The sequence below is a fragment of the Mus musculus genome, chromosome 15 (assembly GCF_000001635.26).
Source record: "Mus musculus strain C57BL/6J chromosome 15, GRCm38.p6 C57BL/6J".
Classification (NCBI taxonomy): domain Eukaryota; kingdom Metazoa; phylum Chordata; class Mammalia; order Rodentia; family Muridae; genus Mus; species Mus musculus.
In genome coordinates, this window is record NC_000081.6 from 101,792,141 (window position 1) to 101,804,950 (window position 12,810).

At 49.6% G+C, this 12,810-nt stretch overlaps 1 protein-coding gene across 1 annotated transcript; it reads right to left on the bottom strand.

Moving 5' to 3' along the window:
* Positions 1-1,163: 1,163 nt before the first annotated feature.
* Krt73 (keratin 73) lies at positions 1,164-10,220 on the bottom strand. Its single transcript, NM_212485.3, has 9 exons — positions 9,714-10,220; positions 8,572-8,786; positions 7,761-7,821; positions 7,180-7,275; positions 6,631-6,795; positions 4,203-4,328; positions 3,636-3,856; positions 2,671-2,705; positions 1,164-1,923 (listed from the first exon to the last, which is right to left on the bottom strand). Exons 1-9 carry the CDS (start codon positions 10,155-10,157, stop codon positions 1,667-1,669), a joined length of 1,620 nt encoding a protein of 539 aa, NP_997650.1. The 5' UTR covers positions 10,158-10,220; the 3' UTR covers positions 1,164-1,666.
* Positions 10,221-12,810: the final 2,590 nt, after the last annotated feature.

Here is a 12,810-nt window from a genome sequence, read left to right on the forward strand (position 1 = left end):
CACAGCAATCAGAAAAGTACCCAGTACAATCCCTCATGAGATGGTCTCTCCCACATGCACATTTTGTGAATTGCTTTCCTAGTTCCTATGCACCTCTCAGTAAGCAAATTAAGTCAAGCTTTTGAACCAAAGAGACAGGAAGCTTCTGTTTCCACTGTGTCAAGTTAAAATGCCTCAGCTCACAGTGCTAGGGTTTGCTGGTGATCTCCTCTTCCTATCTCTCTCCAGCTAACACTGCAAGTGCCATAATGTGGATCCGCTCTTCCTGCCTCACCACAGCTAACACTGGAAGTGCTGTTCTGCCTAGTTTATAAATAAAGACATGAAGCTCACAGGGGCTGGGAATTTCACTCAGGACCACGAGTTAGTTGCAGAATCAAGAGTTCAAAAATCCTAGCTCTGTCCTTGAAGCCTGTTTTCTCCCTGGACTTGCAGGGACCCTGTTCAGGTACCACACACAAGTCCCCAGCTGACTGTGCACCAGTCTCTTACTTGCATTTGATTCTGTTGCATCTGACAATATCCCTGGAGCCCAGGGACATAGGAAATGTCACTGAGCACACAGTGTTCTGTAAAAAAGAAAAGTGATGTGTATAATTGGAGCTAGCCATTCACCTAAGTGCACACACACACACACATATATATCCATATGCGTTTACACACATAAGTTCTTGCATGCATGCATGTATGCCGGTGTTTGACACCAAACAAACTTTATTAAAGATCACAAGAACTTGGGTCTTTAAAGAGAAATCTACCTTTGGCATTTTTAAACATATCAAGTCCTAAGGTTTTAGGAACTGTCTTTCTTCTACTTCTTGACAGCTTTAAATTTTGCTGCCAGACACTTGACCACTTCTCCTGCTATCCTGCATGCTGTTAAACATTGTTCATCCCCTGACTGTTGCCTGAGGAAAGCCTGACTCAGAAGGCACACCTGTCAGGTATGGACAAGTGAATGCTGGGTATCGGGACAGGTAGTGCTGGGGTCCATGCAGGTCGGTAGGGATCCTGTACAGGGTCTCATTCATGCAGATCTAACAATTCTTAGGATTCTGTGAAACGGGGGAACCTCAGATGCCAGAGGTTCCCATTCAGCGACTACTCTACCTAGAGAAGGGGCATTGTCTGAAATGAAGATTTCATCTGGAAAGAGGCAATCTGACCTTATTTTATACATATTTATTTATTTTATTAGTGGGGTACAGGAGCAGAGAGCTGGAACCTAAGCAAGGTCCAGAATGGATGGGGACCCCCAGTCCTATAACAAGAGATTTATGCCAGATACAACGGTGCCAGGTGCTTGATCCATGCTGGGTTGGTTCTTGCAGGAATGTCCATCAACACACTTCAAGTCTCTTGCACCCAGACTATCATAAGCAGCAGGAGGACAACATAGAGGCTGCAAGGGGGCAGGCAGGCAAGTCCTCATGAATGTGTGGAAGGCTAAGAAGTAGTCCCTTCACACTGGGGCAGAAAGATGCATGAGATAATGTCAACCCTAGAATCCTGGTGTGGTTAATAAAGGCAGAGGGTTTGATGATAAGGCCACGTTGACAACAAAGAAAGGTAAAATGTGAGCAATGGTAAATAAAACAGGAGGAGTTCCTGGAAGAGAGTCCAGAGAAAACCAAAGCTCGGCAGAAATGGGGGATTGGCTGTCAATTTATCTCATGGTTTTCTTTGAGGGTGAGCCCAAAGCCAAGGTCTTTCCCGAAACCTCCTTAAATTCACTTGCACTACCCAGTCTGTTCTTGGTATCTCCACGGGGGCTGCAGTTCCCACTACCAGTGACACAGCCCCCTGACAGTATGCCATAGCCCCCAGCGACAGAGCTCTGCCGGTAGCCATAGGTCCCAGCGCTACTGAATCCGAAACTGGTCCCCGCACCGACTGTCCCAGGTGCGGAACTACTGATGACAGCTGTGGAAGGAAGAATAAGAGACTGGGCATCAGTGAGTGCTTCAAGGTAGACGTGGCCCCAAGTCCCTTCCAGCATCCAATGACTCAAACATATCCCTGCTAACTCAATTCCTCATGTGGACCCCAAATTTAAGTTTATTGATATGTACTCAATCCCAAGAAGATCAAGCTTTGAGAAAAAAGAGCCCAGATGTCACAGACTCCCCAGTCGGCACCTGCTCTTTCTTGGATGAACAAGAAAAGCAAGATTTTTCCCCAAAGGACAAGTAACGTCCAAGCTTAAGCTACATTCTTGCATTTGGCCTGAGAAAGCAACCTTACATTGTTTCTATTGTTTTTCTGGTGGCTTGAATTAGGATGCTTGTGCTGGGCCCCCATCTTAGGAAAAGAGTGACTGATCCTTGTGGGGCCAGCGTTAACACTGATTGGTGCCACAAAGCTGCATAGGTCTCTCCTGGCAGGGGGGAATGGGTGACTTTGTTTCCCATCCTGCAGGGCAGTGTGGGCAGTAGGAGAGGGCATGTAGCTACCAAGTGTTTCATTCCAGCGTGGGGGAAATGATGAGTGTGTGAAGTCAGAGTTGTGGGAAACTAACTCCACTGGTGAAGAAGTAGCTGAATAGGTGAGGCAGCAGAAGGCAGAGCACAAGCTGCTCCACAGGACCCTGACAGCAGACACCCACTCATTCATTCACTTAGTACTTGTTGACTGCTTGGAACGATTCCCTCAGAGACATGAAATACTTACAAATGCTCACAGCACTGGTGTGTTCTCCAGACATCCTGCACAGAAAAAAACACAGGGATTCCCCCATCACACTTAAGATCCTGAGCAATCCTTCCCATTATTCACCAGACAGTAGCCAGAATTACCAGCCAGTCCAGTTCCACCTCCACCAAGCCCACGAGCCACCAACAGTCAGAGTTAACAACCTCTGTCTCATGGCTTGAGCCTCCAAGACCCTCTTGCCCTCCCCAGTCTGCCTTCCCTGCCACAGAAAGATGAGGGCTGTACTCTTGGGTTCTCACACTAACACTACTTCCAGGGTCCCTCTCTGCCTTTGGAGTTTCTCTTGAACCCATTGCTTGACTGCCGAGTAGCTGAGGCCTGAGCAAGTAGAGGTGCGGGGATACAGACAACTAAAGTGCCCATGGACGAAGCATCTGTGTGACTTTAAGCCAGCCCCAGGATTTCCAAATGCCAATGATCTATGTCCTGTCCCTCCAACTGCACTGGATTTTGTGCAGACTACATTATTAACAATTGAGTATTTTAAACTGACTGCTTTCTATAGGGGAAAAATGCATTTCTCTTAAAAGAAGGTTATATGTCACCATGATCAAAACCAGAATTCCATAACCAAATAAGAAAAGAAGTGACATTAAAAATAAATGCAGTGAAAACTAAGCAGGTTAGCCGAAGGGAGAGAGAGCTAGGTGTTACTGAAAGACTGAACTTAGGATCCTCTGCCTCTGTATGAACACAAGTTATTTGTATGGGCCATCGAGTTTCTGAAGCTGGCAATACTGAGCCGAGACTCTGAAAAGCTGAAGGAGACTTTAAAGAGCATTGCTGCCATACTGCGTGGCTGGAAATCGCTCTGGAATCTGTTTGTGGTTCAACTGGAGAGCATCTATAGCTCCTCCAGTGTCTGCACCCACATCTCAGGGACCTGAATGGGGAGGACTGTGTCTGAGCACCTCTGCAGTTACCTGCACTCCTCCCCCTCCAGCAGCTTGCGGTAGGTGGCGATCTCAATGTCCAGGGCCAGCTTCATACTCATCAGCTCCTGGTGCTCACGCAGCATCCGGGCCAGCTCCTCCTTAGCCTGGTGCAGGGCTCTCTCCAGCTCATCCAGCTTGGCCCGGGCATCCTTGAGGGCACAGTCACCTCGCTGCTCAGCATCAGCAATGGCTGTCTCTAGATTGGAACACTGGGGACAAGGGGTAGCAACCCCCTGAGTTTGGAGGTACCCAGGTCCCACTTTATTCCCATGTGCTAATCTCGGATGGGCCTTACTAGGCTGCTATACTTCCTGGAATGTATCAGGCAATGGGGACTTTTACTTGGCCCCAGAGACGCTTGTTATTCTCAGTCTTGGAGCTTGTGGGGAACCCTACGAGGTTCTGGACTTCAGATGGGGAACAAAGTAGGGGAAAAGATGAGGGTTCTCTGAGGAAGGGGTTTCCAGAACAGAGAATGAAGAGGAAACAGGGCAGGAAGGCTCTAAGCTCCCCCCAGCCTTCCTTGGGGGGAGTGAAGGAACCCCAGTTACTCACTTGCTTCTTCACACTCTCGATTTCTGATCGCAGTCTCTGGATGAGCCGGGTCAACTCAGAGATCTCATTCCTGGTGTGCTTGAGGTCATCTCCGTGCCGGCCAGCTGCCAGCTGCAGCTCTTGGAACTGGCAGATGGTAGGTAACAAGCACACATATGACTCAAGGGTTGTGTCATCCTAATCTAGCACAGAAATGGTGCCTTTGCCTGGTGCCACACAGCAGAGGAAGGAAGGGCTATAGCCTCTTCCTCTCTAACCATTGGTCCCTGATTTTTTTTTCCTTAAGTCTGGCTGATCTTTCTGAAGGCTGGAATTGGCCATTGAACTCTTTGGAAGTCCCACCTCTCCACGCTGCATCTTTAGAAGATGAATCCCCCAACTATGACCCTCTCTTCCTGTAGCCCTTTGAGGTCAAGATGAAATTCAAACTCCTAGCATGGCACAGGGTACTCATCATCTCTCATTCATCTGGTTCCAAGCCTTGACATATACTCCTTTCATATACCACCCCAAATGATCCTCACGTGGCCCCATGTCTCCGAGGGAGTATGAACTCTCTCCCCCAACACTCTTCCCTCACACCCTCTCTCATCCTGAAGTAGCTGCAGCTCAGCCGGGTCGGGAAAGAGAGGCCTTCCCTAACCCTCTGATTAGGTACAATTCTGTTCCTGTGACCGTGTGCTCCAGAAGTCAGACATACTATAGACCTCGATGACATCTTCAGTGGATGGAAGTTCTCTTTTATTTCTGAAGTGTCAGTGTGTAGCATAGTGCCTTGCTGTGCTCAAGAGAAAAAAAATCCAATGACTGACTGCATGAGGAGCCACCAGCTGTGTTTTCTCCGTTTCCCTTTTCCTAGCTAGCTGGACTGAACACAGGCTATTGGGGTTGTCTCGTTGGACTTGGCAAGGAGGGTGGGCTTAGCACTGGATATCAGCCATGAATCTCAGTTACCTCCTGCTGTTTGGCTTGCCCATTGAACAGAGAATATTCCAGCTCTACCTCAGAATTTGACTTAAAGGGAAAGCAGAAGAGGTGTGGTCTTTGGTGCCTCAGGGTGATGTATTGCCTTACCCGTGTCCCTGGATGCTAAGTCCTGATCTGCTTTAGCGCGCTAGTCAGTGCCCCAGACTTGGGCAGCACCAACATCCCTTATGTACTAATTCTCTTGGTGAGTTTCCTGCTCCTGCGGGGCTCACTTAGTCATCTTTAAACTGTGATAATGAAAACCAGCCTCACTCAGACACTGTGGCCAGCACTCAGACACTGGAGCCAGCACCCAACCACTGTGGCCAGCACCTAATAACTGTGGCCAGAACCCAGACACTGTGGCCAACACTCAGACACTGTGGACAACACTCAGACACTGTGACCAGCACCCAAATACTGGGGTCAGCACCTAATCACTGTGGCCAGTACCCAGACACTATGGCCAGCACCCAGACACTGTGGCCAGCACCCAGACACTGTGGCCAGCACCCAGACACTGGGACCAGCACCCAGCCATGGCATCCCTCCCCCTAAGCCCATGGTGAAGTGGAGGTGCCAATAACCATGCAGCAAATGGTCCATAATCACATCTGTGAGACTTGTCTGATTCTTCTAGAAGGGTCTATGCAGGTAAAAGCCTGGGTTCAAGTGCTGGATTCTGACAGCCCACAGGGGTTAAGTCACCTGGCCATTTTTAACCCTGGCTTATAAGGATAAATGGAGAAGGAAATGGGACCAGGTCATAGACTAAGCTGTTATCAAAAACCCAGGTCTGTATTACCCCTTAGGCCCTGAAGGCTACTAACCCTTCCCCAACAGGCTAAACCTCTCCATCCTAGACTGGGAAGGAGATAGGAAGCAGAGATAAGGTCTCCAAGGGGTGATTTCCCCAGAGAAAAAGCCCAGTGAACAGCAGGGGACAATTAGACAGTTACCATCATGATCAGAGAAGTCAGATTATCTAAGAGTCACCTCCCACCCACACCCATCTGTGGAGCTGAGATGGGAAGGATAGCAACACCCTCATCATCCTGGGAGATGGACTTAAAAGGAAAGGTGGGAGTCGGCTGCTCCCAGATCACACTGAAGAGACCCGTGATTTACCGTGATGACAGAGCTAAACCCCTGGTTGCTCATGCCTACCCTCCCCCACATGTGCTGAAAAGCACTCTGTCTCCAGAAAGTGTGTCCTGCCCAATCCCTCCTAGTCCTGCCTTAGGATGCTTCATTTGCATCTTGCAGGTTGCACCCTGAAATGGCTGCCAGAGGTCTAAGGGGATCCAAGGACAGAGCTGTGTCTTTCCCCTTCTTGTTCCCACAATGCTGAGGTCGGTGTCATGCTCCCAGCAAGATGGAGGCTGACATGAGTCATTGAACAGAGAAAAGGAGACCAACCCAGATTCCCCCTCCCTCTGGAGAGGTACACCACCAACCCCACCTTGGTCTGGTACACCATCTCAGCCTCTGCCTTGCTCTTCAGGGCAATGTCCTCGTACTGAGCTCGGACCTCAGCGATGATGCTGTCCAGGTCCAGGTTGCGGTTGTTGTCCATGGACAGGACCACAGAGGTGTCACTTATGTGGGACTGCATCTGAGTAATCTCCTGCAGGGAACAAGAAGGTGTGGAATGCCTACTGTAGCCAGGGGAAGGGGACAAAATGATGGGCCTTTTCCAGTGGGATAACCCCAGACCACCCCCAAACAGGCACAAGCAGCATTCTCTAAAGTTAAGTAAGGACAGAACCCGAGGTTCCAACACCATGCTGAAAAAGTGCCCAGAAGAAGGAAAGCAAACTGAGAAGAGAATCCATGTCTGTCCCAAGAGTGAAGAAGTGAAGGAAAATACCTAGCTCTCACACAACCTTTGAACGACAAAGCCCTCAGCACATATGTGTGAAGGGCTCCTGGGCTCCTAAACTAATAAATAGACAGTTTATCATCACACATCCTTCCTGAATACAAAGCTTGAGATGAGGACAAGCCTTACCCCCTCATACAGACACTTGAGGAATTTGATCTCTCCATCCAGGGCGTCCACCTTGGCCTGAAGCTCCACCTTGCTCATGTATGCGGCATCCACATCCTAAGGGGAATCCAGACACCTCCTGATGGCCAGCCTCTCTTATGAACCCCACCCTGTAGCTAACTGTTCCAGGAATAGGCTCAAGACCTGAGAGGTGGGAACCTGACTTCGGCCCAGACTTGCTGTGAGAATTTCATCCCCTTTCTCCAAAGCAGGGTACAGAGTCTGTTCCTCCCCACAGTCACTGAGGCAGCCATAATAGTTTTTCAGAGCTGAGAAGGGTTAGAAGCAGGGCTTGGCCCTTCCCAGAGTTCTGTGTGATGCTGGGCATAAGCTGGGACTGAATATCCACAGCTCGACCCTTGTCCATTTACACAACTGTTAAAAAGCTGGCTATGTGATCTGTGCTTGACAATCACCAGTGTCCACTATGGACATAGCCAGCTTCTGTCTATGGGCCTCAGGCCCTCTCTGGGGAATGCAGGCCTCCTTCCTTCCTCTGCTCTTACCCACCGTGGGAGACCAAAGCCAGATACCCTGCTTACCTTCTTAAGCACTACAAATTCATTCTCAGCAGTTGTACGCTTGTTTATTTCTTCTTCATACCTGCAGGGAAAGCATCAGTGAATAGGGGCTTGGAGTGCCAGTGTCTGTATCTGTGTGTTCTCACTGAGAAATACAAGATGTCTGAATTGTGGATCCTTAAGCAGGTGTTTTTGGCCACCCCAACTCAGTAGTGCTGTTTGGCTGGGGTGGGGGGACCTGGGCCTGGTGGCTGGAGGGTTAGGGTCTAGGGTTCTTCTGATGCAAGGAAAGTGAGTCCGGTTTTTCTCCTCCTCAGAATCCAAATCACAAGAGCAGGACTCTGCCAACAGACACCTAGTACCAACAATGCTGTTCCAACCTGGGAAGGAGGTCCAGGAAGCTACAACTACCCCTACCCATGTCAGGAAAGAATGTGGCTCAGGTGTGTGGGACTCAGTGAAATTGAGAGCACCCCAATGGGAAGCCCATCTCCTGCTCTGTGGGGTTTCCTTGGAACTTAGGGCACCCTGGATGAGCAAAGGAGCTGGAGTTATGTGTTGAACACACACAGAGGCTCTTTAGGAGGGCTTAGGAAGCAACACATGAAGGAAAAAAAACTACCTTCAAGGTCATTCGTGGCACTGCCCAGCAGGCTCAGTATCTACATTCAGCCTGCTTGGTTATGCCCATGAAGGCTCTCCTCTTGCCAGGTAAGCTCAAGTGGTTTATTTTACTCAGGTTCCACCCTCCTGAGACCACAGGCAAAAGTCCCAGGACCTATTTAAGGAAGCCTCACCCCATGAATCAGCTAACCCACAGCATCCGACTCACCTCTTCTTGCAGTCCTCCACTGCATCCCGCATGCCCCTCAGCTCCGAGTCCAGCCTCACCCTGTCCCCAGATAGCGAATCCAGCTGCTTTTGCAGGCTGCTGATGTGGGCCTCATAAACAGGCTCCAGGTTCCTCCTGCAGTTGCTCAGGTCCAGCTGCTGCAGCAGCTCCCACTTGGTCTGCAGCACCTGGTTCTGCTGCTCCAAGAAGCGCACCTGGAACCCAAACCCATAGCCACCTGGAACCACTACACAACCAACGGGGTCAGGGGATGGGACACTTTCTTTCCAGAGAAAAAGGGTGGGTTTTGATCTGCCCTGTGACCTTCACAGGTGAACTCTAAGAAGGAAAAAAATGCAACCTCCAAAAAAAAAAACACACCTCTGGGAGTCCTTAGTCTGGCAGCCAGAAGGCAGCCCTGGAGGTCAGGAGGGGCCCAAGGTGAGAATGTGAGTTTCTCACCAACCTGTTACAATGTTAGCTGTTTGTTTCCTGGCCCAGGCTAAAACTGCTGGGTCAATATTAACCAACTGTAGAAAGCTACTCTGTAGCAAGTTCTTGGATGTAAATTAGCCTGCCGGCTTCCCACTCCTAAGGATCTGGTGGTCTAGTCTGTATTTGACCTTCTCCCTGCCTCGGCATCCATGGCCTCTCAGCCTACCTGGAAGCCCTGTACTCAACTGTACTGGGAACTTAAGCTCTCTGTGGTTTTCATGACAGGAGTTTCCATTGCTCAGTGCTCACCAACCACTGACTCTTAGGTGCTCAGACTCCAGTATGCATCAGTATTCCTAGAGGGCTCGTGGAAATACAGACTGCACAGGGCCCTGACATTTTGCACCTCCCAAGGCTACTGCTGGACTCCTCTGCCTTCTCTGGTTCTGCCTCACTTCTCCACCAAGAGGCCAGTGCTCTGCCTCCTAGACACCTTCCAAATGTAAAGAGCTCTTTTAAGCTCTTTAGATGCCTTTAGGTCTGCCTCTCAGTTCTGGTGTCCCGGGATTGTCTGCTACCTCTCTGCCCTGCTCTGTGATGTGTCTATGTCCTGGAAAAGGGTAGCATCATCCTATCTCCAGACAGGGGTCCCTGAGGGTAGTGGAGGTAGAGAAAGAAAGGAGATATTTAGCTATCAGCTGTCCCACCTTGTCGATGAAGGAGGCGAATTTGTTGTTCAGAGCCTTGATCTGCTCCCGCTCCTGGGCGCGCACCTTCTGGATCTCCGGGTCCAGCTCCACATTGAGAGGAGCCAGGAGGCTTTTATTGACTGTTACCTGGTGGATGCCTCCAGGCAGGCACAAGGATGGATTTGAAGGCCCCAGAGCCCCACTGCCAAACATACTGCCAGCAAAGCCACTGGCCCGATTCCGGCCAAACCCATATCCCCCTGTGCGCCCGCTGCTGCTAGCCACATTGAAGGAGATGCTCCTGGGACTCCTCAGGCTGTAGAGGCTCCGACTGCTGAAGCCTCCACTGAGCCCTTTGCCGGCTGCCCGGTAAGAGGATGAGCTGCCTCCGGAGAGCACAGCTGAGCAGCCGCTGAAGCCCCTGTTGGCAACTCCAGGTTTGCAGGTGAATTGGCGATTCATCCTGAAGAAGCCACAGACAGAATGAGACAAGACACAAGCCTTCGCCAAGAGACTGACTGTTCCCCGCTTGTGATCTTGGTCTTCCCCTTTATAGAGCTCAAGAGAACAATTGCTCTAATTGTTGGGTTTAATTTGCCTGGAAGGAAGAAATCATTTTCTTCTATCGAAATCATAGGCATAGGGCAACATGAAAACCCCCAAAGTGCTGGGCTTGCAAGTCCTCTGCATGTAATTGAGTCTTATCTTATTAGCATGGGGTAATTAGCTAGGCCGTATTATCCCCCAGAATGATCTTGGCTAGGAAGCTTGTCATGGTCCCAGCTGTCATTCTCCAGAGGGCTGGGATTGTAGGAGTTCTGAAGGAGACTTCTAATTGATAGTGTCATCTCTGAGAAATCTCCCACCTGTGCCAGCATCAGATCATCTGCCTCACAGATCCTGGCTAAGCTGCTTTCATGTGGTTAGGAAGTCCCAAGTCCTGGTTTCCCAAGGCTGCTGAAAACATTTCTCAGGACTGATTCGCCAGGGACACAGGACGGGAATCTAAATCCAGGCTCTACCCTCTGGTGGTGAACCTCCTGTGTGCCTTCAGATAGGTCCCAGGATCCCCTGTGCCAGCCAGGTGTCCATCTACGTTCACCTGCACACAAAGACTTCTACCCTCAGTCCTACAATGGTTGACACCAGTGTCCATCTTTCCAGCTCCATAAAATACCACTTAGGAAACCCGACAGGAAGCAGGGGTGTGGGATATATCCTCTGCCTTCACAGAGCCCCAGCAGAATCGCAGAACTATTGGTCTAGATCTCTGAGGAAGATTGAATGTTAAGAAGCTGTTCCTCGGGGATCCTGGGAAATAATTCGTTCTTGGGAATCTTCTCTTGGCCTTCATTCTGATAGCAGAATGTCCTGTTGTCATGGCCACAGCCATCTGATGTAAGCAGTGGTCTGCCTGCTCACCCTTCTCACGGTCTTCATGACCTCGCCTGTGGCTGCGAGCAACCAGTAGCAAAGGAGCCAGGGAAAGGTTGTCTCGGTGATAACTTAGAATGAACTGACAGTGACTATCTGGAACTCCTTACCTATCTCCCTGGTAGAAATGGTTAAGCTCACTCCTCCTACATGGAATATTCTCCATCACCATCTCTACCACTCTCATACACTGCTTCCCCTCCCTCTCTCCCCTATAGGGACAAAGATGCAACTCCTTACTATACATCTACGCCGGCAAAACCTAGAGTTCTAGACATAGTCGCCCACTCTACTTCTCTGCCTGCTCATCTGTGCCCAGTCCAAATCCATGCTGCCATGCTAATTCATGATAATCCATGCTAATTCGTGATAATTCATGCTAATCTATGCTAATTAATTCTCCTCCTCCTCCTCCTTAGAGAAGATGGCATGATAAAGATGAGCCTGGCATAAACAGAGCACCCCATTGGAACTAGCATAATATGCAGCCTTTGTGACCCTCATCTACACCAAACCCTATTTATAGAGAGCCTCAGTGCAAGTTTGGCTCAAAGGAATATCACTGGGAAGAAGTGTAAGAAGTCACTGGTACATTTACACATTGGAGTGTTACTCAGCCGTTTAAAAAAAATAACATCATGAAATTTGCAGGTAAATGGATGGAACTAGAGAAATACATCATCCTAAGAGAGGTACCGAAGACCCAGAAATACAAGCATGGTATGTACTCATTGATAAGTGGATATTGGCTGTTCAATAAAGGATACTCATGCTATCATCCACAGACCCATAGAGGTTAGGTAACAAGGAGGGCTCAAGGGAGAACACATGGATCTCCCTGGAAAGGGGAAATCAAATAGATTCTGTGGGTAAGCTGTGGACAATGAGGATGGGAATAGAAAGGTTTCAGGGGTAGGGAGGGGGAGAGACAGAGGGAAGGAGGGAGGGAGAGAAAGAGTTCTGGGAGAGATGACAAGAGTTGAGGAGCATTGGGGGAGCAATATGAGAATCTAGTGCAGAGGAAACTCTCTGGAACCTATGAGGGTGACCCTAGTGAGGACTCCGAGTAATGGGAGATATGGAGCCTGAACCATCCACCTTCTATAACCAGGCAAGGCTTCCAGTGGTGGGACTGGGACACCAACCCAGTCACAAATCCTTCAACCTACAACCTGCCCTGCCTGCAAGATGTGCTGGAGCAATGGTGGTACAGAACTCGAGGGAGTGGCCAACCACTGACTGGTCCAACTTGAGGCCCACACTAGGAGTGGGAGCCCATGCCTGACACTGCCTGGATGTCCAGGAACCAGAGGTTGTATATTCCAGAGACCTTGGACAGAACCAAACAGGACTGGAAAAAAAAAAAACGTCAATGAAGAAAGTCTATTCTCAAAGATTAGTGTCTAGCCCAGCTGTCATCAGAGGCTTCCTCCAGCAACTGATGGAAACGGATGCAGAAACCCATTGCTAAGCATTATACAGAGCTCCATCAGAAGAGGGGGGGGGGAGAACTGTAAAAGCCAGAGGTCTAAAGAACATCACTATAACACAGCCTACAGAATCAACCAAGAAGGACTCAGGGTCTCGCGGAGACTGAGATGATGATCAGGGAGCCTGCATTGGTCTGAGCTGGGTCCTCCCCATATTCCTTATAGTTGTGTGTGGTTTGGTGTTCTTGTGG

What these genes read in the sequence shown, in the direction of transcription:
- Krt73 (NM_212485.3), bottom strand. Translation starts at nt 10,157, where the DNA reads ATGAATCGCCAATTCACCTGCAAACCTGGAGTTGCCAACAGGGGCTTC. An exon ending in TCGCCTCCTTCATCGACAAG is followed by an intron (nt 8,787 to 9,713) that starts GTGGGACAGCTG and finishes TTTGGGTTCCAG; the next exon opens with GTGCGCTTCTTGGAGCAGCA. An exon ending in GTGGAGGACTGCAAGAAGAG is followed by an intron (nt 7,822 to 8,571) that starts GTGAGTCGGATG and finishes CTTTCCCTGCAG; the next exon opens with GTATGAAGAAGAAATAAACA.